This window comes from Danio rerio, chromosome 5, assembly GCF_049306965.1.
Source record: "Danio rerio strain Tuebingen ecotype United States chromosome 5, GRCz12tu, whole genome shotgun sequence".
NCBI lineage: Eukaryota > Metazoa > Chordata > Actinopteri > Cypriniformes > Danionidae > Danio > Danio rerio.
The window spans coordinates 74,971,698-74,999,350 of record NC_133180.1 but is presented as its reverse complement, the minus strand read 5'-3'; the positions used below and the strand labels follow the sequence as shown (position 1 = coordinate 74,999,350).

The window sequence follows — 27,653 nt, the reverse complement described above, 5'->3', positions numbered from 1 at the left end:
GTTGCAGCCATTTGATTGGCTAATTTGAAATTTGCGTAAACAAGCAGTTGGAGAGGTGTACCTAATAAAGTGGCCGATGAGTATATATATATTTACCCCTGACATACATCTTGTCAGTTATGTTACTATTTTGTGTACATGTATATTTATGAAGTCTCATTTAAGCCAATATATATATATATATATATATATATATATATATATATATATATATATATATATATATATATATATATATATATATATACACACAAATTACAAAATTACAACCATGACATGCATATCATGACATGTCAAATCCAAACGTGAACATCATATATAATCATTAGCATATGTCAGATTTCTACATATGTATGTTTATATAACACTAAAGCACTTCTAAAGAGCACTGGTGGTAATACCATGGTACTTCTGTGTCATATTACCCTCACTCAGCAGCTCTCCATTACATCCTCTCAGTCCTTCTGCATTCATTTCCATCAATAACTCTTCTTCTTCTCTTCTTTTTCTCTTCCTCCCTGCGGCAGGCGAGGAGCTGCTGGGAAACGAGGGCGCCAGGTATTTGATGAAGATGGAGGACATAAAGGACCATGATGAGGATTTCCTTTCCCCCAAGAAAGTTCTAGAGTACGAGGGAGAGTTGGAGTAAATCACACTGAAGATGATTCGGATATTTACAGTAACAAACAAGAGAGAAATGGTTAAAGTAGACGGCAGCTAAATTGAGAATCATGTCTGATCATGTCAAATATAAGAGCTGAAACCGAGGAAAGGAAACTCAGTTATGATGGGAGACCATATGATGAAAAATACTACAGTCATGTATTGTACATACTAATGTTTTTGAACCATACTTGAATTAATCTGTTGTGGTCGTTTAATTCCACTCATTTTTAATTTTTTTTTATTTTAATGAGCTTTATTGGCATCACTAGCAAAGTATTGCCAAAGCATTGTCTATTACTTGACTAACGAATAAGCTACTCTATAATATAAAAATTAATTTAAGAATAGATCTGTATAATAAATAATATAAATACATGTGTACTTTATACAAAAACTAAATTATATTAACTAAATATTTAATACATGGTTTAAAATAATAATAAAAATGATGATGATGATGATGATGATGATAATAATACAAAAAATAATGATAATAATAATGATGATGATGATGTCCAATGTATTTATTATTATTTTTATATTTATTATAGTATTATTTGTTATTTGTAAAACAATAATGCAAACAATTAGATGTGTACTTTACACAAAAACTAAATAAATATAAACATTTAAAACATTGTTAAAATTATAATAATATGCTGATAAAATAATAATAATAATAATAATAATAATAATAATAATAAATGATTGAATTTTAATACTATTATTTTCTTATATATTTGTTTATTTTTACATGTATATTATTATTATTATTATAATGATTAAATATGATCTGTTAAATAATTATGTAAACAAGTAGATGTGTACTTTGTACAAAAACTAAGTAAATATTTAAGGCATCGTTTAAAATAATGATACTGATAATATTAATACATAAATAATGATAATAATAATAAAATAATAATGATAATAATTGCTATAATTAATGCTATAATTTTCTTGCATATTTATTTATTTTTATATTATTACATGTATAAAATTATTATGAAATATGATCTGTAAAATAATTATGTAAACAAGTAGATGTGTACTTTATAAAAAACTTGCTAAATAAATATTTAAGACATTGTTTTAAAATAATAATAATGATGATAGTAATAATAGTAATGATAATGATGATGGTGCTGATGATAATAATAATTATAATTATTAATACTATTATTTTCTAATAATCATACTAAAAATATTAGAACATTATTAATAGTAAAAATAATAAATTAATTCAAGTTCATTGAATAGACATAATGGTAACACAACAATAATAGCAATATACAAAATGACCCAGTACTGTAGTTTTCCACAACTATAGAGTATACTACACTGCAATACACCTGTAGGAAAAACTAAACTATACTACGGTATTTATTACAGTATACAATACAATATAGTTTACCATAGTATGGTTCAAAAACATGATAGTATTTCCTATAAATTACTTCAGTGTTTTTTCAATCTTTCTGATTTCTTTGTATCAGGCTTATTTTTCTGACTTGTTTTGTTAGGAATCATTCTCCTGCTATCCCGAGGATCCCGTGTGTGTCTCCTGAGACTGTCATGCTGAAAGAGCATGAGATGGAGCAGGTAATTTTTATTTTTAAATATATTTGTTTATTTCAAGCTAAAGGCGTACTGGAGGTCTCACTTGGTGCTCTGTCAGGCTCTGAATCATTTGGATTTATTTGGATTTATTTAATGATTTATATATATATATATATATATATATATATATATATATATATATATATATATATATATATATATATATATATATATATATATAATTAAGACATTGTTTAAGTAACTACTGCTATAATAATAATAATAATAATAATAATAAAATTATATTAACTTATTCTTTTGTTTACATAAACATTATTATTATTATTATTATTATTATTATTATTATTATTATTATTATTGTTAACATTAATGTTTTTGTTTTAAATATTATTTTTGATATAATTTTTATATATAATTATAAAACAATTAAATTATATGCATAATAATATGTATACTATATTTATAATTATATTATGTACAATTTAGTTGAAATTGTGCCGTTTGTATTTTATAATTGTTTATTTATTTGTAATTGTTTGAATTTAAATGTATTATCTTTGTATTCCTAAATATGTTTGGTGACCAAACTATTATTTTACTGTTTAATAAAATGAAACATTATTTAATAATAAAAAAATAATAATATAAAAAATAATTTAATATAAAAAAAGTTTATCAATCAATATTATACAAATAATGCACCAAAATATTGTCCATTTTCACTGGGAAATTAATAAAAAAAATACCATTGCATGGCGGGTTGCACATTCGCCTCACAGCAAGAAGGTCACTGATTCGAGCCTCAGCTGGGTCAGTTGGCCCTTCTGTGTGGATGTTCCCCACGTGTTAGCATAGGTTTCCTCCGGGTGCTCCGGTTTCTATGGAACAAAACCAATGCCAAACATATTGAATTAAAAAGCTTGTTGAATAGCACAAACTGAAAAAAATACACCGTATTAACAAGTTAATGCATTTTAATGACTTGAATTGCAGAGTTTGTATTTTTAGGTCCTGAAATTTAACACAGCTGTTTATTTAAGATATGAATATTTAAACTAAGAATATTTCAAACACATTTTCGTACTTGTAAATTCAATATTTCATACTCAATTTCCAGGTTTCAACTACAACATATTTAATACCCTTTAAAATACCATGTATAATATTCAAAAAGTACTTTTCAGTAAATTTTTAAAAATATTTTTTACATTTTTTTGATTATTTTGAACACATTTAAACATTACTTTTAATAACTAATTTCAAACAACTGATTTATTTTGTCTTTGCCATGATGATTTTAACCTTTACTGTTTTACATACTGTATATAGACAGACAGACAGAGCCAAATAAATAGATATTTTTTTATATGAATGTATATATATATTTTTCTAATTGTTATATAAATAATAATAGTAAAGACTGAACATTTTTCATGCTCTCTTGAACATTACTTGAGAGTTATTTTAATAAGAATCAAAACAATTGCAGGATGGCTAACAAGTGTGCCTTCAACTATATATATATTATTAATTTTTTTTATTTATTGTTTAATATATTTGACGTATTATTTTGTAACTTCAAATATGTCAACATTAGTGTCATAACTCCATGTGTTTATGTACAGCAGCACACTCCACTTCCATTGCCCAAAGAGTACGACGAGGATTCTCTGATTCCCAGCAGTCCTGCAACTGAGACTTCAGACAATGTCAGTCCGGTTGCCAGTCCCATCCACACCGGGTGAGCCTCCTGACCATACCTGTGTATCTGTGACATTTTAGATTGAATAAAAAAGGCTGTTTTTTTAACTTACCCTCACCCTGTTCCAATCCATAATGTGAAAGCCCAAATGGGAAAGTGACCATCTCTCCCTTATTAGCATACGACATCAGTCTTGTTGTTGAATCTGCCACTATGCTGACACATAAGCATTACTAGCTCCGCCCTCTTTTCAAAGAAGCACAAGCTTATTTAAAGTGACAGTCATCAAAATGCCACAATCAGAATCCAAACTTTTAAGGGGCAGTTTCAAAAAGTTATAAATATTATCTGGGGATTTTTGAGCTGAAACGACACTCTAATGTGATGATAGTTCCCCTTTAACGTCTTGATGTTTGTGCAGTTTTCTGGTGAGCTTCATGGTGGATGCTCGCGGCGGCTCGATGCGCGGCAGCAGACACAACGGCCTCCGTGTCATCATTCCTCCTCGAACCTGCGCCGCTCCCACACGCATCACCTGCCGCCTGGTGAAGCCCCAGAAGCTGCCCACACCGCCGCCATTAGTGGAGGGAGAGGGTCTCGCCAGCCGCATCATCTCCCTTGGACCAGCCAGCATGCAGTTTTTAGGGTGAGCAAAACACTTCTGACAGAAATACAAGCGTTTTAAACATAATGACATTATTCTTGATGTGCAATCGGGCGCAGCCCTTGGAATCTATTTGGCTGGAGACTTCTGCTGTTATTCACGTTTATTGATTTCAGACGTTAAAAACCGCTTGTCCTGCTGCTTAATGTTGCAAACTGATATTATCTTATTATATTAATCTACTTTTTATGTACAGTCATGAACACACTTGTTTGTAGCGCAAGCAGTTTGACGGTTTTCTGCCTTTTTTTTTATTATCTCTAGTCATTTCTCCCATAGGCAACTGAATCAGAAGTTCCAAAACAATTGCAAAAAGCAAACGCTTATCCCAGAATAAGGTCAAATTAGGTTTTTTGGAATTTTTGGTCATTTTTTTCCATCTCCTTTTTGGCCTTTTTTTTGTTTTGTTTTGCATTTTCAGTTTGCATTTTTAGTTTTCGGTAGCTCATCACAAATGGAGCCCAAAACAAAACCCAAAAAGCAGCAGTCTGATTGCATGGTGAAATTAAGGACTTTGACATGGCCATAAATGTTTACAGCACCCTCTGGTGGGTTTATGAGAAATGGCACAAATGAGAAAACGTGCCCCTGGAACATATTTGAGATTGTCAAAAATGTACAGAGCGCCCTCTAGTAGATTTGAGGTGGAAAAAACCCAGCAAGGAGACGGAGCCCAAAGTACGTATTTCTCGGTTCTCAAGAATGTAGCCCTGGGCACATTTTCACAATCAGCCATCACAAACGCCTTATCTTTCAACTCTCTTAATAATGATGCTAATAATAATAATAATAAAAATAATAGTCTAGGGCTTGTTGAATGTAAATGAATGTCATTTTGCAAGTTCAGACATTTTTTAATTTAGTAAAATAAGTTTTAATGAATTTTTGAAAATTTTAAATCTTCTTTTTGGCCTTTAGTCCTGCATTTTCAGTGCATTTAGAGTTTAAGTTTTCAGCACAATTTAAATTTCGGTGCCTGCCTAATTTTTATTTTATTTTATTTTTTAAATTTTTTAAGCAAACTAACACTAACTCTTCTTTCTGGTGAAGGCCTGTGATTGTGGAGATTCCTCATTTTGCGGCTCTCGGTCGGGGAGATCGGGAACTCGTGGTCTTGAGGAGTGAGAACGGATCGGTCTGGAAGGAACATCGTAACCGATATGGAGATGAAGTGCTGGAGACCATACTCAACGGCATGGATGAAGGTGTGCTGTATTTATATATTTAGAAACAATCAAAAATGTTCATTTCTGTACAATATAATGTCTTAAATGTCCATACGAAAATTATAATGTACAGTTGAAGTCTCTGCCTAAATTATTAGCCCCCCTGTATATTTCTGTTTAATTAAGAGAAAATTTTTTCAACACATTTCTAAACATAATAGTTTTAATAACTCATTTCTGATAACTGATTTCTTTTATCTTTGCCATGATGACAGTAAGAGAATATATATTCTTCAAGGTACCAGTATTCAGCTTAAAGTGACATTTAAAAACTTAACTAGGTTAATTAGGGAGTAGTTAGGATAATTAGGCAAGTCATTGTATAACAGTGGTTTGTTCTGTAGACAATCAAAAAATATATAGCTTAAGTGGGCGAATGATTTTGGCCTTAAAATGGATTTCAAAAAAATTAAAACCGCATTCATTCTAGCCGAAATAAAACAGATAAGACTTTCGCCAGAAGAAAAAATATTATAGGAAATACTGTGAAAAATTCCTTGCTCTGTTTTAAAAAGAAAACAAAATTCAGAGGAGGGTGAATAATTCTGACTTCATCTGTAAATGTATAGTTTTCCATAGAGCCAGTGTAGCTTTCATCGTTCATGGCTTGTGTTTTCTCCACAGATCTGGAGAGTCAGGAGGAGCTCGGGAAGAAACGCATCAGACGGATCATCTCCACCGACTTCCCGCTCTACTTTGCGGTGGTGTCTCGCATCCAGCAGGAGAACGATCTGATTGGCCCAGAAGGAGGTTTTCTGTCCAGTAAACTGGTGCCGATGGTCCAGGCCACCTTTCCAGAGACGGCCGTCACCAAACGCGTGCGTCTGGGACTGCAGGTGAGATGGGAGGATGATGAGGAGGAAGAGCATGGCATGGAAAATGGAGGAAGCTTTTCTCCTGTCTATTACCATAATGACAGCTTTTAGGGGAGTTTTTTGGTGTATGTGTGTGTGTGCTTGTTCATGTGGTTTATGAGGACACAAAATTACATATAGTTGAAGTCAGGATGATTCGCCCTCCTGTGATATATTTTGTCTTTCTTTAATATTCCCCAAATCATGTTTAACAATTTCAGGAATTTTTCACAGTATTTCATATAATATTTTTTCTTCTGGAGAAATTCTTATTTGTTTTATTTCGGCTAGAATAAAAGCAGTTTCTAATAATAAAAAAACAACAAAACACATTTTAAGGTCAATATTATTAGCCCCCTTAAGCAATATTTTTCTTCAGGAGGAAGACTAATAATTGAGGAGGGCTAATAATTCTGGCTTCAACCTAGTTGTATTCTATTAATCTGATTTATGAGGACATGACTTGTGTCCTCGTAATTCAAAACCCAATGGAGTCTCTTCACATTTATATTTTGCCACAGGTTTTTGTAAGGGTTGGGTTTATGGCTAGAGCCATATAATAAGTGATTTTTATAGTAGAAAATACATTACGCCTTTCGAGAGTCCTCCTAAACGATGTATACAAGCAACACAGACTCAATGGGGAAATATGCCCAGGGCTACCTTTTTGAGATCTAAGAAATATGTGCTTGTGGGTACATATGGCTGCATTTTGAGTGTAAACAAACACTATAGGGCGGTACTTACCTCCGTATGGATGGCTTCTTCATTGTGACTGGTTTGCTTGGTAGCTCACCAAAAATGGCGCCCATAAATCTGCATGGTATGGTAGAATTAAGGATGTTGAGATGGCCAGATGTGTTCACAGCGGCCTCTGGTGGATTTACGTATTTGAGATTGTCAAAAAATGTACACTATGCCCCCTCTAGTGGATTAGTGAAAAAGAACTGCAAGAAGACGTAGTTCAGGGTGCGTATTTCTTGGTTCTCAGAAATGTACCCCTGTGCACATTTTTCTAATGAGCCTGAGTTGTATACAAGTTTGTGTGTTGCCGTTTGGTCGTCAAACATGAGCAAACGCGGTATCACTTTGTTTTGATGGTCCCTTTAACACATTTTGTTGAATTTAAGTTACATTGCATCTAGATGCCAAGTAATTCTCATCAGATTACAAGTAGACTGTGAAGTTGGGGTTAGGGTTAGTTTAAGTTGACATGTACTTGCAAAGTTACTAATAGTCAGTGAATTGTTTGTTGAAGGTATCAGCAGATATTAAGCAGACAGTTTATTAATACTCAAATGAGAATTAATTGGCAATGCAACTTTTAGTCAACTAAGTGTGCAATAGGGAGCATCAAAAATAAACCCTTACCACAAACGCCTCATCTTTCATGTCTCGAAATTAAATAATGTTTTGGGCTCGTTGAATGTGAATGAATGTCATTTTGCAAGTTGTTCAGTGTTTGTGAAAGGAGAAATGAATGGGGAATAATGGAATAATGCATGGTGTGTTTCTGGTTTCTGCTTCGATTAAATGAGTTTATTACAGATCAAAATATACAGATAAATATATAGATAAATATTTAGAGATAAGATGATGATGGATGGATTGTTTAGTATGGAAGGTTTTGTTTGAGGAATGTGTATGTTGATGAGAGTAAAAGATGATCTATTTTGATGAGGACCATATTTCTGTATCACTGAGAATATTTTAAGCACCTTATATAAAACGTTTTTAGCGTTACTGTACACGCATTTTAAAATTATGTATTTAGTTGTTTTAGAACTTTAGCCACACACACACACACACACACACACACACACACACACACACACACACACACACACACACACACACAAACACACACACACATATATATATATTAGGGCTGTCAAAATAAGCATGTGATTAATTTTAAATATTTAACGCGTTTAAAAAAAATAACGCAAATAATGCAGTTGCAGTTTTTTTATTAACTGTTGTGGCTGACGTGTGTTCAGGGACGGTGCGTGCATAGAGTTGACCTAGGCGGCCGCCTTAGCCAGCAGAATAGTGAGCGAACCCCCCGGTCCTCACTTTCATCTGCTGCACCCACCCCCTCCCTCACAGTCCTCACTTTCGTCCACGAACCGGTCACTTTCGGGTTGAGGGTGGCGTGATTGCCGTTTGCCTACAGTGCCAGTTCCGCTTGCTCCAGCTCTGCGTGTGTTTAACGTGCAAGAAAATTTGGGTAAGACCAAGGACGCTTTTAGAAGGAACGTTTCAGTATAAAACAATTAATGTGGCATCAGCAGGCTATCCTACATTTCCTCCAGAGTTTCTTGCAATTTCGGGAGTTTCATTTTCAATATTTAGACGTTAACTGCAGTTCAGCAGTTCAATCTCATTCAGCAGATTTTCATTCAGGATGTTTTAAAGGAATGTGATACCGCATGGGGAACGGAAAGAAAAACCTCAGCATTTCGCTGGTCCTTTAATATTATCAAAAATCGCTGCTTATATGGTAGACTCTTAATCAGTAATGTCTTAATCATAAAAGCGGAGTATTGGTGTCCGTGTAAATGTACTGTAGTGAAAGTGCCAGATGCCAGACAGCCCATTCCTCACCTTTAAGCTGCTTCCATGAGCCCTCACATTTTACAAGTTTGAGGTGTTTCCCCACTAAACGCAACTTTTGTAAAGCGTCAGTTTCACGTTGCTGTGTCAGAATCTTTGCTTGTAAAATACAGCCATACTTTAGAACAGTGGTTCTCAAAGTGGAGGTCGGGACCCCCCGAGGGGTCGTGGGACAATCAAGGGGGGTCGCCTGGTGATTTCAAAAAATAATTTTTTTTTAAACCATAAGAATTACCATAGGTTATCCATAACCTACTGAAGAGAAAAAAAAAATTGTCGTCTATAGTTACTATATGCTTTATAGTTACTATATAGTTACTACAGTAGCTCATAGTTACTAGTTCTATTGGATTGTGACCCCTGGGGTAATTACATTATATTAAAGACACAGCAATAGCGTCAGAAGCAGCAGATTGATTTTATAACACCAGGTTAAACTTTCTGGCCCATTTACAACACTGATATACATTGAAAAAATTAAAACAAGAATAGACTTGTGTCTATTAGTGTGTGTGTGCCATTGCATTTATAACCACTGTATATATAACAACCTGAGAGGAAATTGGGGGTCGCGAGTCACTGGCATTGTCATTTTGGGGGTTGCTGGCTGAAAAGTTTGGCAATCCCTGCTTTAGAACGCTTAGTTTAAGCAAATTTGATGAACGCCATCATGCGTGTTGATGAATCAGAAGGGATCCCTTGCTCCCTGAGTGCGCTGTACTGCCCGCATTGTCTCTGTGTATGTGTGTGGGTGTGTGTGTGTGTTTGCAGTCCACTTAAAATCCAATATGGAAATAATGGCACTTAAATGCCTGTGTTTTTATTTCTGTAATAAATATGGCGTTTCGAAAATTAATCATGAGTTATTACAAAAAAGTCTAATTAATTATGTTAATTCTGACAATTATTTGACAGCCCTAATATATATATATATATATATATATATATATATATATATATATATATATATATATATATATATATATACACACACACACACATTTAAATGCAACTTTATATTTTACATTTCAGAAGCTAAAATTTATAAGGAAATATTTGTTCAGGACTCATGCATGTTTTTTATTTTATCTTTTGCTCTGCAAGTGTAACAACCAGCTCATACCAAAGCTGACCTGACTTGTTTTAACCCATTATTTGTTTAATCATTTCTATCATTTGTTGTATTACTGTTTTGTTTTTCTATTTTGCTTGGTTTTTGTGTTTCTACTTTGTGAGCAGTGACCTAATAATCATCTAAACGTACTGATACATCTGATCAGTTCTCATTGTGCTGTATTATAAACAATGCATTTGTTTGAAAGCCGAAAAGCTGTTAAAGTGGTGCAAAATGCAGATTTTGCCACAAATACACACAGAACTGTTTTTCACACTTTCACTCAACGTATAAAAAAGGTTTTTCCTAATTACTCCTGGAAGATCTACCGTATACATTTCAGGACACAGACCAACGTTGAGCTACAGATCTGAAACTGAATTAAAAACATGCAAAAAACTACATTTGTTTTTTTTTTTTTGTTTTTTTTTTTTCACAAATGAACATTTTACGTAAAGTATATTTAATTAAAATGTGAGAAATAGGAAATGATTTGAATATATTGAATCTGACGTGATCATATTTAACACTTTAATCAGCAATAAAGCACATCTTAATTGATAATTCATTGTAAATAAATAGCATACAGATTATAATAACTGCTCAAAGATCTTTAAAAGCTTTACAACCATACAGGGTCAAAGTTTTGTGTTTGTGTCTTTATTTTTTGCTTCAGCTTTGGTTCAATATTTGTAACACTTTTTCTTTTAATAAATAAGACTGTTTTACAAGCTTAACGTTGTGTCTGGATTGCATTTGCACTGGTTATTGAGATCTCTTTCTATCCTATCGGATTTATTTCATAAATATGAACACATTTCCCATATTCCTATTTATTCATTTCTGAATGTACAGCAGTGGTCCAAATTATTGGAACATGTCATTTTAGGAGATTTTAGTTTTTTTTTTTTTTAATTGTCTTTTACTATACCCATAAAATGAATTGAATATCTACAAAGTCATCATTATGCTGTGGTAAGCGTAGAATAGACTGTAAAAGCAATTATTAAAAGTAAGTAAACCCATTGCCTTAAAAATACAAGTTTATTTTACTTTGAAAAATGTAAATATTTTTTAACTTAGTTAAGCTCACAACTTAATCTGTATAATTATGCACAATCTTAATTTATTTAATAATTTGAAGGTATTGAGTTTACTCACTTTTTCGACTAATCGCTTTTTACAGTGTAAAGCCATCATAAGCACACTGTAATTAATTGCAAGTACTTGGGTTAAAGTTGAGTTGATGCATTATGCAGAGATGAGTTGATGCATGATTATAAAGGTGTCATGACAGTCTTATGAACACCCCTTTTGAGTAGAGTTACAGGTTTTTAACAGTTAAGAAAATCTCATATTCATGATGCATGATTCAAAAAGCTGTTATGACAGTCTTATGAACATCAACCTTCAAGTAAAGTGTTACCAGTTTTTAAACAGTTCTCATATACATTTATGAAAACTCATAGTCACGATGCATGATTATACAGTAAAGGTGTTATGACAGTCTTATAAACATCTCTTTCAAGTAATTGTTACCAGCTTCTTAACAGTTATCATATGCATGCATGAAATCTCATTTTCGTTGCCTATTCATGATTATAACGGTGTTATGACAGTCTTATGAACACCTCTTTCAATCAAGTAGTGTTATCAGCTTTATAACAGTTACTATATGCATAAATAAAATCTCATATTCATGATGGATGATTCATGATTATAAAGCTGTCATGACAGCCTTATGAACATTGACTTTCGTGTAAAGTGTGACCAGCATTTTAACAGTTATTATATGCATGTATACAACTTATATTCATGATGTATTATTATAAAGGTGTCATGACAGTCTTATGAACACCCCTTTTGAGTAGAGTTAAGGGTTTTTAACAGTTAATAGAATCTCATATTCATGATGCATGATTCATAAAGCTATTATGACAGTCTTATGAACATCAACTTTCAAGTAAAGTGTTACCAGTTTTTAAACAGTTCTCATATACATTTATGAAAACTCTTATTCATGATGCATGATTATACAGTAAAGGTGTTATGACAGTCTTATAAACATCTCTTTCGAGTAAAGTGTTACCAGCTTCTTAACAGTTATCATATGCATGCATGAAATCTCATATTTTTGCTGACGATTCATGATTATAACGGTGTTATGACAGTCTTATGAACACCTCTTTCAATCAAGTAGTGTTATCTGCTTTATAACAGTTACTATATGCATAAATAAAATCTCATATTCATGATGGATGATTCATGATTATAAAGCTGTCATGACAGCCTTATGAACATTGACTTTCATGTAAAGTGTGACCAGCATTTTAACAGTTATTATATACATGCATAAAACTTATATTCATGATGCATGATTATAAAAGTGTCATGACAGTCTTATGAACACCCCTTTTGAGTAGAGTTACAGGTTTTTAACAGTTAATAAAATCTCATATTCATAATGCATGATTCATAAAGCTGTTATGACAGTCTTATGAACATCAACCTTCAAGTAAAGTGTTACCAGTTTTTAAACAGTTCTCATATACATTTATGAAAACTCTTATTCATGATGCATGATTATACAGTAAAGGTGTTATGACAGTCTTATAAACATCTCTTTCGAGTAAAATGTTACCAGCTTCTTAACAGTTATCATATGCATGCATGAAATCTCATATTTTTGTTGAGGATTCATGATTATAATGGTGTTATGACAGCCTTATGAACACCTCTTTCAATCAAGTAGTGTTATCAGCTTTAAAACAGTTATTATACGCATGCATATTAAAATCTCATTGTCATGATGGATGATGCATGATTATAAAGCTGTCATGACAGCCTTATGAACATTGACTTTCATGTAAAGTGTGACCAGCATTTTAACAGTTATTATATGGATGCATAAAACTTATATTCATGATCCATGATTATAAAAGTGTCATGACAGTCTTATGAACACCCCTTTTGAGTAGAGTTAAGGGTTTTTAACAGTTAAGAAAATCTCATATTCATGATGCATGATTCAAAAAGCTGTTATGACAGTCTTATGAACATCAACCTTCAAGTAAAGTGTTACCAGTTTTTAAACAGTTCTTATATACATTTATGAAAACTCATAGTCACGATGCATGATTATACAGTAAAGGTGTTATGACAGTCTTATAAACATCTCTTTCAAGTAATTGTTTCCAGCTTCTTAACAGTTATCATATGCATGCATGAAATCTCATTTTCGTTGCCTATTCATGATTATAACGGTGTTATGACAGTCTTATGAACACCCCTTTTAATCAAGTAGTGTTATCTGCTTTATAACAGTTACTATATGCATAAATAAAATCTCATATTCATGATGGGTGATTCATGATCATAAAGATGTCATGACAACCTTATGAACATTGACTTTCGTGTAAAGTGTGACCAGCATTTTAACAGTTATTATATGCATGCATAATGTAAATATGCATGATTATAATGTGTCATGACAGTCTTATGAACACCCCTTTCAAGTGTTACCAGCTTTATAATAGTTATCATATGCATGCATAATGCATAAAACTTATATTTATGATGCATGATTATAAAGGTGTCATAACAGTCTTATAAACACCGCTTTTGAGTTGAGTATTACCATCTTTTTACCAGTTATTATATGAATGCATGAAATCTCATATTTATGTTCACAATTCATGATTATAAAGGTGTTATGACAGTCTTATGAGCACCCTTTTCAATCAAGTAAAGTGTTACCAACTTTATAACAGTTATCACATGCATGCATAAAATCTCATATTCATGATGGATGATTCATGATTATAAAGCTGTCATGACAGTCTTATGAACATTGACTTTAGGGTAAAGTGTTACCAGCCTTTTAACTGTTATCATTTGCATGCATAAAACTTATATTCATGATGCATTATTATAAAGGTATTATGACAGTCTTATGAACACCCCTTTCAATCAAGTAACGTGTTACCAGCTTTATAACAGTTATCATATGCATGCATAAAATCTCATATTCATGATGGATGATTCATGATTATAAAGCTGTCATTACAGTCTTATAAACATTGACCTTCTAGTAAAGTCTTACCAGCTTTAAAACAGTTATCATATGCATGCATAAAACTTATATTCATGATGCATTATTATTAAGGTGTCATAACAGTCTTATGAACACCGCTTTTGAGTTGAGTATTACCATCTTTTTACCAGTTATCGTATGCATACATTAAATCTAATATTCACTATTCATGATTATAAATGCCTCATGACAGTCTTATGAACACCACCTTTAAGATAAAAGCTCAATATTTTCGGATATGTGAGGTGTTCTGGTTATTTTGGCCACTACTGCACCATTCAATAACAATGTGGGAGTCTCTTTCCTCTCTCCTATTTTTCACCTCTTTCTGCTCTTCCTCCTGTTGGTGTTTCTGTTCTGGTGTCTCCTCCTCCTCGTCTTCAGGCCCAGCCGGTGCCTGATGAGCTGGTGGCCAAGCTTTTGGGGAACCAGGCCACGTTCAGTCCTGTGGTGACGGTGGAGCCTCGGCGCCGGAAGTTTCACCGTCCCATCGGCCTGAGAATCCCACTGCCACCCTCATGGAGAGAGAGCCCGCGGGACGCCGGAGAGGGAGACACCACCAGCCTGCGCCTGCTCTGCAGCGTCATCGGTACACACACACACACACACACACACACACACACACACACACACACACACATACACACACACACACACACACACACACACACACACACACACACACACACACACACACACACATATATATATATATATATATATATATATATATATATATATATATATAGTTGAAGTCAGAATTATTAGCCCCCCTTTGAATTTTATTTTCTTTTTAAAATATTTTCCAAATGATATTTAACAGAGCAAGGAAATTTTCACAGTATGTCTGATAATATTTTTTCTTCTGGAGAAAGTCTTATTTGTTTTATTTCGGCTAGAATAAAAGCAGTTTTTAATTTTTTAAACGCCATTATAGGGACAATATTATTAGCCCCTTAAAGCTATAATTTTTTTTGATAGTCTACAAGACAAACCATTGTTATAACCTAGTTAAGCCTTTAAATGTGACTTTAAGCTGTATAGTAGTGTCTTGAAAAATATTGTTTACAGTCATTATGGTAAAGATAAAATAAATCAGTTATTAGAAATGAGTTATTAAAACTATTATGTTTAGAAATGTGTTGGAAAAAATCTTCTCTCAATTAAACAGAAATTGGGGGAAAAATAAACAGCGGTCAAATAATTCATGGAGGCTAATAATTCTGACTTCAACTGTATGTATATATACATACAGGTCACACACACACACACACACACACACACACACATATATATATATATTTTTGCTGAGAGAAAAATGTAATTTGCATTTAAATAAATAATTCAATAAATAAATAATACTAAAAAATAATCAGTCCAAGGTATTATTTACTGCAAACATTTTAGAATCCGGTACATTAATTACCCTTTACAATTTATTCCTAAATAATAAAATTTCGACCATTTTAAACCTATAAATACTGAAACAGATTCCCAATGATCTCTTGACCTCTTTCTCTCCTTAGAAATAGAAATACGCTGTCTGATGCATATTTATTTTGATCAGATTATGCTGTACTTTTATAGGTGGAACAGCTCCTGCCCAGTGGGAAGATATAACTGGCACCACCAAACTGGCGTATTCCAATGACTGTGCCAGTTTCACCACCAATGTCTCTGCCCGGTGAGTCCCATAGCATGTTGGTTACATATTAGTATATAAATTTTTGATTATTTAGTTATTTGGGTGCCCTAACTAATCCCTGCCATGCGTCTATAATATGCACAGTTCTAATATGCACCCTTTGTATTTTTGATTTACTTTATATGTATTATTTCTATTTATTTCCTATATTAGTCAGTCAACTTTTCTACATTTTTATTTCTTAAACTAAAAAATAACAATAAATAAATGAAAAATTTCATTGTGAATGACAAAATGTAATAATTACATTACACAATATGAGACAAATCCAACATTAAGTTAAACCAAAATTACATTGTAAAAAAAAACAGGGTTCCACACAAGTCATTCATGCTGTCCCAACACAAATCAGTTCAGTTAACATAACTGTCATGTTTACCAGCGAACAACCACCAGATGTCGCTGGTAAACACACACACACTTAGAACTACACTTTCACTCCTTCAGTTTGGCGAGTCTTGTTTATCTGTAAGGTGACATTACAACGCGTTATCCTGGTCTTGTTTTCCCGTGTTTTGATCTTAGCCCTGTTTATCCTTGTCATCCTGTTTAGCCGCCTGCCTTACGACCTATTGCCTGTTTACTGACTACGATTCTGGATTGTCTACATATATCTGTTTGCTCCCGTATTGACCACTGCTTGCCTGACTGTGAATAAACCTGCATATTGGTTCCTACCTTCTGTTGTGAGTGTCACTCCCCGGCGTTACAGAAGACTCGGCCACACAATGGATCCAGCGGGTATCAAGATCATGTGTCTTCGTCAGGAAGCCCGATCAATAGAAGAGCATGTATGAAGTTGTAGTCCAGGAAAAGTGTAGTTCTATGTGTGTGTGTGTTTACCAGCGACATCTGGTGGTTGTTCGCTGGCAAACATGACAATAATAAATTAAAGTGGATTGAACATGAAACAATTCAATTGCCAAAAAAAAAATCTTAAGGCTGCGTTAGCTAAGGGAACACGTGAGAAAAAAAAGGGTGCTAGACAAGTGCTTGATTGTTATGCATGATATATATCTTTGGATGGTGGGAGGAAACCGGAGAACCCAGGGAAAACCCACGCGGACACGGGGAGAATATACAAACTCCTCACAGAAACGCCTACTGGCCTGGTGGGACCAGGGCCGGCAGTGTTCTTGCTGTAGGGATAACAGTGCTAACCACTGGGCCGCCGTGCCAGCCGATCTATGGTAAAGGAGGAGATTGGGCAGGAAGGGGGGGTTTCTTCCAAACGAAGATGAAGTGGACTGAAGACTGTGGTTATTTATAGTAGCTTAGGGCTCAAATGATTGGAAGATAGTGATTAGCTAATGCGAGACCGGCTCTGATAATTCTTAAGCACGTGATCCCCTTGAAATTAGTTTATAAGTAAACCTCACTAAAATGAGTTGTGTTGTGTGCTTTTCTTGTCATTTCTGTACTATAAAATTGTTATACTTTACAATTGGTCTTAAATTGTATTCGGTTTGTGGGATAATATTATTGACCTTTAAGTGTTTTTTAAAAATTAAAAACTGCTTTTATTCTTGCCAAAATAAAACCAATAAGACTTTCTCCAGAGGAAAAAATATTGTAGGAAATACTGTGAAAAATTCCTTGCTCTGTTAAGTGAAGTTTATTCATAAACAAATTTCGAGAAGATCACGTGCTTATGATTGTTTGCAGCTGTTCCAACTTTAGCTAATAACTGATTATCCTATCAGACGATACTTAACTCACTATAAATAACCAGACTTTTCTCATCTCAATATCTTCGTCTCGAAGGAACCCCCCCACCCAACCCTACTTTCCCTCCTTTCAAACGGGCATCACGGTGGCCAGCGATTAGTGCTGTTGCCTCACAGCAAGAATGCCCCTGGTTTAATTCCTTTCCAAACCAGACGGCATTTCTGTGCGGAGTTTGCTCGTTCTCCCCGTGGTCGCGTGGGTTTTCCCCGGGTCCTCCGGTTTCCTCCCACAGTTCAAAAACAAGCACTCTAAATAATTAATCAAAATACATTAGCTAACCTCTGAGTACACCTTACAGTATACATATCTGACACTTAGCTACAACAAGAGGGGGAGTCATCGAGATCTACCTGAGCTCAAACTCCCCTCTCGCCTTGCAACGGGAGGGAGCCCAGGGCTCGAGGATCTCATAAGCTCAGGGCTCTCTCCCGGGACAGCACGCCAAACTAGTTTTACTATCAATCATCAGCTAAGTGTGAACTCTGGAAACATCATTTGGGAAATATTTGAAAAAAAAAATCCCCGGAGGGCGAATAATTTTGACTTTGTGTTTGTGTGGCTCAGATTCTGGCTGGCGGACTGTCCTCGGACTGCGGAGGCCGTGTCCTTTGCCAACCTCCTGTACCGCGAGCTGTCGGCCGTGCCGTACATGGCCAAGTTTGTAGTGTTTGCGAAGATGAATGAAGCTCGCGAGGGTCGACTCCGCTGCTACTGCATGACGGATGACAAGATGGACAAAACCCTGGAGCAGCACGAGAACTTCTCGGAAGTGGCTCGCAGCAGAGACATCGAGGTCATGTGATGTTGTGTTGAATAAGTCGTAAAAGCAGCATGCATGCAGTGCATCCATTGTGTGCATGAATTTATAAGTCAGTGCTATCATTTCTGCAATGTCATTTTCGCCATAAGTTTGTTCCACAGAATAAAATGAATCTAAAAAAAAGGGTAACTGCCACTCTTTCTCTCACAGTTTCTCAAATTGCACATTCATATCTTGCAATCAGGACTGCTCAGAATTACGATTTCAAGTTTTGAGCTTGTTATTGTGATTTAAGCTGGTGTGATTTAACACATTGTGATTTAGCACTTGGATTGCAAGGGAAATGCATGCTATACACTTTATTTGTTTTCTTTTTTCCTAAAAAAATCCACACATCTGTTAAAACTATGAAAATGTTGTGTTATGCATTGCAGGCCAGGAGTTGGATAATGTCACTATCCCTACATGCTGATAGTATATTAGACATGCGCATGATGTCACCATTTAACACAATCATGTTTGATTATAATGGTATTATTTTCAAAGGCTTTTATTAGAAACCTGCTTTTAAAAGTTTGTGTTTTTAGGCCTCTTAAAGGGAACCTATTGTGCCCCTTTTTACAAGATGTGAAGTGAAGTTTCAGCTCAAAATACTGCACAAATTGTTTTACAACTCTTTGAAACAGCCTGTTACGTGTTTTATGATGTTAAAGTGGGATGCTGTAACATTTAAGTGAGACAGGTGTAATGTGTGCGACGGATCAATAATGAGGCAAGGTTCAGTTACTCTCATTTAAAGCTTTTACTGAATAATTGAATTGAAACATGTAACAATAATAAATGGGGGAGAAAAAACAAACAAACAAACAAACATTTATAATTATTATCTTTAAACAAGAACAACGAGTGTAAGCCAAATCAAAGAAATTAACAAAAACAAAACAATCCTTAAATCTAATGTCTAAACTAGGCGTCAAAAAGAAACACAAATAAAAACCGAGATCTTCAGTGTGTACGACACCCGAACTAAACTAATCAAACTACAAAGCTCAAAAAATACACGGGTGGCAAAACACTCAAACTAATCTAACAAAACATCAATCTAAACTAAAACTAAACAAACCGGATAAGTCCGTTAAATCTTAGTTCAGAATCACACAACCATCATCATATGTTACTTAAAGCCAACAAAGTTCAACAAGCAACTCGAATTATCACAGTAACTGAGAGATCACAAAATAGACGAAGCATTTGCACAAACAAATTGCGTGGAGCACAAAGGGTACGCCGAGGCAGGGCGCACACCACACACTGGACTGACAGGGCTTTAAATACTTGCGGCTCGTCCTGGGATTGGTGGAACCGGAGAGCGTCATAATGATGATGGACAGAATAATAAACCAATAAGAAACCTAGGGTTGAGCAAACGGAGAGGAGGGTGAAAAAAAAACTGAAAAAAAAACATAAATCATAACACAGCCCCTTTAGGCTCTGATCCAAATTGTGTTTTTTTGGTGACTGTTGCTTTAAATTAAAATGAGATGCTCTTTTCAAAAGAGGGCGGCGCAACAGATCCCTGTACATCAGCATAGCAGAATATTTAAACCAGTACTAACCTTAAAGGGTCATGACACCCCTCACTCTCGGTTCAGGTCTACGTCAGATTTTTGTCAAAAGTTGCATCATAATGGGCGTGGAGCTCCACGAGCAAAGGGTGAGAGTGGGCGTGGCCTGCAGGGGAGAAGGAGGGGAGCGAACAACTGTTGTCAGTTAGCTCACAAAATGAGACACAAACCGTGAGGAGACGCATGAGTTTAAAGTTTACGAAGTTAAAATGCTAAGAAATAAACAGTAATTGAATGCCCTGCGACATTTGTTATTCATAATTTCATATACACACAACCACAATTTATATAATTTTAAAGATAACGTGTTCATATAAACACTAAATGAGGACTTCTCCCTCAATCCCCGCGTCTGAATGCAGACTCAGTGCAGAAGGTCTCTTGCCTCGTCTATTTTAACCCTTAGCCCTGCTGGTAATCTGGAGGATATCGGCAAAAACAGCAGCACGGCGATGTGTCTAAATGTGAACGAACTCCTGATAAAAGACAGCGTCCGCCATTCTCCAATTCTCGTACTGCTCTCCTGACAAAAATGCTCGCTGCACACAAACAGCTTTGCTGTATCGGCCCTGACAGCATCGCAGGGAAAAACATGCAACAAACCCCGTGGATCATGGAAACAAACACATACGACCCTTCATGAACAGCTAAATACTGTGTGCCGTGGGTCCGTGGACGCGTTCTCACCCAGTCATCAAGGTAGGATCTCACAGCTTGGCACTGGCAGGTCTACCTTGCTTTCGGAAAGCACGCGCAGTCATGAATAATTAAGCCGGCTCTTTTCATAGGATAAGAAAACTCTGCCATGAATAATAATGCGAACTCGACGCGTCATCTTTGCACCTGCAGTTTTGCGCTACGTCACGGATTTTGATCCGCCTCAAAAATAATTTTAAAACCGGAAGCTAAAAATTAGCTGATAAAAGCTCAAATCTATCCAGTTTTCCCCACAATTAAAGCTAACAGGTGCTAACACTGTCTTAACTGATGCTCAACACACACAAATCTGTTAAAATCTCAAAAAAAAAAAAAAGTACTGGAGGGTCTTTAAAGGGACTAAGCCAAAATGAAAATGAATGAAGGTGAGGGAAAGCATTTAACCAATACTCATATGTGGATCTTTCCCCAAACAAGTATAGTGAAGTAGAATTAAACTCAAACTTCATTCTCCGCTCTGGAACAAAAAGCCGACATGAATAAAATCCACAGCTACATTTGTATTTTTAATAATCTGAAAGATTTGACATTACTATGAAGGCTGAGAGAGCTCAAACCTGCTGCAAGTTAAGAAAACAAAGGCAAATACATTAGAAAAGCATGCTCACTCTAAACAGGAATCAGCCAGGTCTATCACTTCTTGGAGTCCCCGACACATTTCCGTTGTGGTTAGACCTATTTGTAGTACATTTCTGTATTTGCATTGGTTTGTGTTGTCACACTGAAGGATTTCCCAATTTACTAGTGCTTTCCTACATGCATGCCTGTTTTTTTTTCCATTTTGCAGCCACCATACATTACAGAGTGCTCTACAAAGATTCCCATATACAACTTTGACATGTGACAATGTATGCAAATTACATATATGACATACAAGATCATTGCTGCCTCCAATTTGCATACTTATACTACACCTTAAAAGTGTGTACTTTTTTTGTGAAGGAAAAGTATATACTTTTGAGTGTGTCGGAATAGTTTTGCAAGCTTTGTGACATACTTCTTACTCGTTAACAGATGATTATGATCAGTCGTATGCTTGGTTATGAGCATCAATCATCCACACCTTATTGGAGAAGCAGCAGCAGGTTAATCTTTAATTCACAAGTCATTTCATGCAGAGAAATCTCCTCAGGTCTTTGGATATTTATGCATTCAGACGTTAATGTCCAAACACGTCTTTATACAAGTTCAGTATTGCTGTTGCAGATGAAACACAAAACAGAACACGTGGTTTAAACATGTTCCAGTTGGCCAGGTATTATTTAACAGTCATACAAACATCTTTATCGTAGCCTTTCTGCTTGACGGTTGGTTTCGCGTGGCCACCATGTTTCTAGTCTATTTACACTTTTTATCTTCATTTGTAGTTCTAATCGAATTCATGTCCAACAAGTAATGTATTGTGGGCAATATCAGCGGTTAGAGTATGGACACTTCTACACCTAAGATTTTTACCGGAAATAGTAAACCATCCAGGAACCTTTGGCATACTATTTTCAAAATACTACGATTTGGGACATACTAATTCAATTTTCGAATACTATTTAAGGTGAATGGTATGCGAATTGGGACGCAGCACATGTTTGGATTTCACATAAATTACATATATGCAACATATATTTCAAAATGTAAAAAAATAGCTATATTTTTTTAACTGTTGGAATTAGAAATATATACATTATATCAGGGGTCACCAATCTCGGTCTTGAAGGTCCGGTGCCCTGCAGGGTTTAGCTCCAACTTGCCTCAACACACCTGCCTGGGTGTTTCAAGTATACCTAGTAAGACCTTGATTAGCTTGTTCAGGTGTGTTTGATTAGGGTTGGAGCTAAAATCTGCAGGACACCGGACCTCCAGGTACAAATTTGGTGACCCCTGCTCTATATGTTCAAATTTATAAGCTATAATTATATATATATATATATATATATGTCAGATCAGATTTCCTTATGAGTTAATGTTTCTTATTGACTTTTAAAAGATAATGTTAATTGCTAAACTGCAACTTTTAGATGCATCTCCTGTAAGCCTAAATCTCCCCATGTGTGTGTGTGTTCTGTAGGTGATGGAGGGAATGCCGCTGTATTTGGAGTGTTCAGGAAACTTGGTTCCTATAAGAAAAGCAGCCCAGCAGCCTCGCTGTTTCAGCTTCCAGGCCTTTAAAGACAACAGACTGCCTGTGTCCGTCAAGGTAAAGTAAATTGCATGCACTACAGTATTTGTATGCTCAAAAATCCCAGACTAACTTATTAGGCCATTTAAGGATTACAGGAATCTTTTGTCCAGAATTGCAATGTGAGCCTGGCTTTAGGGCAGCACGGTGGCTCAGTGGTTAGCACTGGCGCCTCACAGCAAGAGGGTTGCTGGTTTGAGTCCCGGTTGGGCCAGTTGGCATTTCTGTGTGGAGTTTGCATGTTCTCACCGTGTTCATGTGGGTTTCCTCCTGGTGCTTCGATTTCCACCACAGTCCAAACACATGTGCTGTAGGTGAATTGACTGAACTAAATTCGACTTAGTGTATGAGTGTGTGTGTAAATGTGAGTGTGTGTTTCCCAGTACTGGGTTGTGGCTAGAAAGGCTGCGTAAAATGTGCTGGAATAAATGGCATTTCATTCTGCTTTGGCTACCCCTGATAAATAAGGGACTAAGCTGAATGAATGAATGAATGAAAGAATGAAAGAATGAATGAATGAATGAATGAATGAATGAATGAATGAATGAATAAGTGAGCCTGGCTTTAAGAGACTTTAAATGTGTCAGCCATCGCTAGGGTTTACAGAAAATGGGCCATAAAAGATACTAGTTTAGAGAATTAGTTGTGTGGGTGAAACTGGCTTGAGGTCAGAGGAGAAACCCCAGACTGGTTTAAGCAGATGGAAGAATCAATAGAACTCAAAAGAAATTTTTCGCACAATGTCTAGTTCTGTCTTCTAAACTAAATATATGTTCACAGAGACACAATGGTTGTTGACCTTGATAGAGCATTTGTGTGGAATAAGGCATTTGCCATTTAGTATTTTTAAAATATTAAATACCTGTATCATAATCACTCGTTTGTGCTTAATTTATCTCTATCTCAGGTGAGGGACAGCAGTAAAGACCCCTCTGGCTTTTTGTCTTTCTTGCGCAAGTCAACCAAATATGAAGACAGCCAACACGTGCTGTGCAACCTCAACGTGACCATGCCGCCGTGCATTAAGGTACTAAAGACAATAGTTGACGAACACTGTTTTCTTATGTGCGATGTGCTAGTAAGTTCTTTGTGAACGTAAATTGTCTGCAGAATTTCAAAAAAATCAGAGTATCTTGAGCATCTGACTAATCAGAGCAGAGTAGAGCAATCTGACCAGTCAGAGCAGAGTAGAGTAAAACCCTCTAATCAGAGCAGAGTACAGTAACCTGACCAAAAAGAGCAGAGTAGAACCATCTGACCAATCAAAGCAGAGTAGTGCAATCTGACCAATCAGAGCAGAATACAGCATCTGACTCATAAGAGCAAAGTCATCTGTCCAAAAAGAGCAGAGTAGAACCATCTGACCAATCAGAGCAGAGTAGAACCATCAGAGTGGAGTATAGCAACCTAATCAATAAGAGCTGAGTACAGTCATCTGACCAATCAGAGCACAGTAGAGCCATCTGACCAATCAGATCAGAGTAGAACGATGTGACCAATTAGAGCAAATGAGAACCATCTGACCAATCAAAGCAGAGTAGAATCATCTGACCAATCAGATCAGAGTAGAACCATCTGACCAATCAGAGCAGAGTACAACCATGTGACCAATTAGAGCAAAGTAGAATCATCTGATCAATCAGAGCAGATTAAAACCATCAGAGCAGAGTAGAGCAATCTGACCAATCAAATCAGAGTAGAGCCATTGGTCCAATCAGAGCAGAGTAGAACCATCTGACCAATCACAACAGAGTAGAACCAATCAGAGCCGTGCAATCTGACCAATCAGATCAGAATAGAACCATGTGACCAATCAGAGCAAAGTAGAGCAATCTGACCAATCAGAGAAAAGTAAGACCATCCCACAAGTCAATACAGAGTAGAGCCATCTGTCCAATCAGAGAAGAGTAGAACCATCTGACCAATCAGAGCAGAGTAGAACCATCTGTCCTATCAGAGCTGAGTAGAACCATCAGAGCGGAGTAGAGTAATCTGACGAATCAGATCAGAGTAGAATCATTGGTCCAATCAGAGCACAGTAGAACCATCTGACCAATCAGAGCAGAGTAGAGCCATCTGACCAACCAGAGCAGAGTAGAACCATCAGAGCGGAGTAGAGTAATCTGACCAATCAGATAAGAGTAGCACCATCTGACCAGTCAGAGCAGAGTAAAGCCGTCTGACCAATCAGAGCAATTTGACCATACAGCAGAGCCATCTGGATGAGGATAGACATCTCCATAAGTTTTAAGGATATACATAAAAATAAAAGTATTCATATAATATTATTTGCAAAAAAGTTGCTTTATTGGTTACAGAGACCAACCGTAAGGGTCCTGTATTGTTTATGACAATAAGAAAGCAGGTAGCAACGGATGAGAAAACTATTTAAGTTGGATATGTCCTGAGGAAAAACAAATGTTATGATTCTGATTCTGATATAAGGATAACATTAAAACAGCTCTGACCAGAAGACCTGCGAAAGTAAAAACATTAAAAACATCTGTTTAACTCTGCAGTTGTCCTCTAACAGAGCGTTTCTCTTCATCTGACAGATTATGGGCAGCGATGAGCGGAGGAGGACTCTGACTCCTCTGGCTCTCAGAGAAAGATACAGCGCTCTGAATGAACCGGCAATGGGTAAGACGGCTCCCACACTGACTTCTCCTGCATGTTAAGCCCCCAAATCTCATACAACCTTTGCCTGACCCTGCTTTGAATAAGATGTGAGCTGCAGCATCAGATTTGCTGAACTCTTGAGCCAATGATGGTCTGGTTTCTGCAGCATCACTGAGCGCCATGGAAAGGACGGAGTTAAAGATGGCTTTAATAGCTGAACAGCTAGGCCTGAGCTGGGCTGGTGAGTGTGAGGGTTTGGATGCACCTTCTTTTCGCTTAACATGCTTAAACTGCCCATGTCTTGTCAACACATCTCTGGTTTCCATGTGTCTGTTGCATAGCGAATACAAAATGTTTTGACAAGTCATTCACTGTAGGATCTAAATTTCACAAAGTCTAGCATGTGCAGATGAGATTTCATTCTTTGGCTTTACAACAGATCATTTTGCACAAGCTAAACTTTTTTTTCATGCTATACGCACTGTGAAAATATCTGTAAAACAGCAGTTTTCTGTATTTTGTGTATCATCTTTTTATTTTTTCCAGATTGATTTATACTTTTGAATTGCATTATGACACCTTGATCTTTGTTCTAACAACTTTTAACCTTGAAAAGTTTGAAAAAGTGACTTTTATTAACATTTTTAATAGTTTAAAGCAAGGGTATTAGACTACCGACTTGCGGTCAAAAATTAGGGTAAGGGTAATTAGGCAAATTATTATATAACGATGGTTTGTTTTGTAGACAATCGAGAAAAAAAATAGCTTAAAGGGGGTAATTTTTACCTTAAAATGGTGTTAAAAAATTAAAAACTGCTTTTATTCTACCCGAAAAAGACTTTCTCAAGAAGAAAAAATATTATCAGACATACTGTGAAAATGTCCTTGCTCTGTTAAACATCATTTGGGAAAGGCGTGCGTTAGCGTCCCACCAGTGCTGATATACAGCCATAGCACACTGCTACGAGTGTGATATTACGTTTATACAACAGTTCGACGGCACAATCTTGTACATACAAAAAATAAAATCAAACACAGAGTCTAAAACCCTTCTGTATTAGGAACTACTTTCTTCCACCATTCATTCACATCTGCAGCTGACGTCAGAACAGCAGAAGCTGTTACTAATTCACCAACGTCACTTTAGAGCTAGTGTTTGAATGACTCTATAATGTAATGTGAAGCGTCGCTTCTGGTGTGTGACCCCCTTAAGGTGATGACAAAACAGCAAATTTTGCTCACATTTTAAGATTATAAGACTGAACGTGACATGAAATCCCATTCGTCTACAGAGATTACTCACCAGACTGCTGTTGTGTTTGCGATAAGGAGGGACAAGGCTGAATTCAGCTTCTTATTCGCAGCTTCTTATTGACTCTATCCGGTCCACCTTAAAACCACGAGGCTTCTGTTTTTCCAGCTTTTTTATTCGCGCTCAAGAGAACACACTGAGCAAGGGCTTATTATGTGGTTCTCGTCGCCGACGAGCTGTCAGAAATTGTAAATATTTTAAAATAGGCACTATTCTTACAAATAAACTGCATAGTTGCAATCTGAACAACTACATTCTTGACTAGAAAAGCCTCAAAAGTACATTTTGTTGTCTAACAACAGTAACATTTGTCAAACTGTAGCCTGCTTTTTTTCTTTGTTGTAGTTTTATAAAAAAAAAAAGAAAGATACCGAGAAGGGTAATTGCCAGTAAAGTTACTAAAGTTACTCAATCTGCTTTCTGCTCTTGTGCTTTTGGTTGAGTACAATTGAATTGGACAGAATAATAATTAATGTTATTATGCCTATTATTAAATTG

At 35.7% G+C, this 27,653-nt stretch overlaps 1 protein-coding gene across 49 annotated transcripts in view; it reads left to right on the top strand.

Annotated features, from left to right (window-relative positions):
- Window positions 1-27,653, top strand: part of ank1a (ankyrin 1, erythrocytic a) — a 223,213-nt gene that overhangs the window by 134,894 nt on the left and 60,666 nt on the right. For 15 of the 49 annotated variants that reach the window (XM_073950245.1, XM_073950229.1, XM_073950220.1 and 12 more), the window contains 13 exons: window positions 528-558; window positions 2,190-2,268; window positions 3,873-3,988; window positions 4,371-4,595; window positions 5,664-5,818; window positions 6,464-6,675; window positions 14,901-15,105; window positions 16,104-16,200; window positions 18,514-18,742; window positions 23,114-23,242; window positions 24,132-24,251; window positions 25,780-25,864; window positions 26,010-26,084. In XM_073950245.1, the coding sequence (XP_073806346.1) occupies window positions 528-558; window positions 2,190-2,268; window positions 3,873-3,988; window positions 4,371-4,595; window positions 5,664-5,818; window positions 6,464-6,675; window positions 14,901-15,105; window positions 16,104-16,200; window positions 18,514-18,742; window positions 23,114-23,242; window positions 24,132-24,251; window positions 25,780-25,864; window positions 26,010-26,084 (1,758 nt within the window). 49 annotated transcript variants of the gene reach the window in all.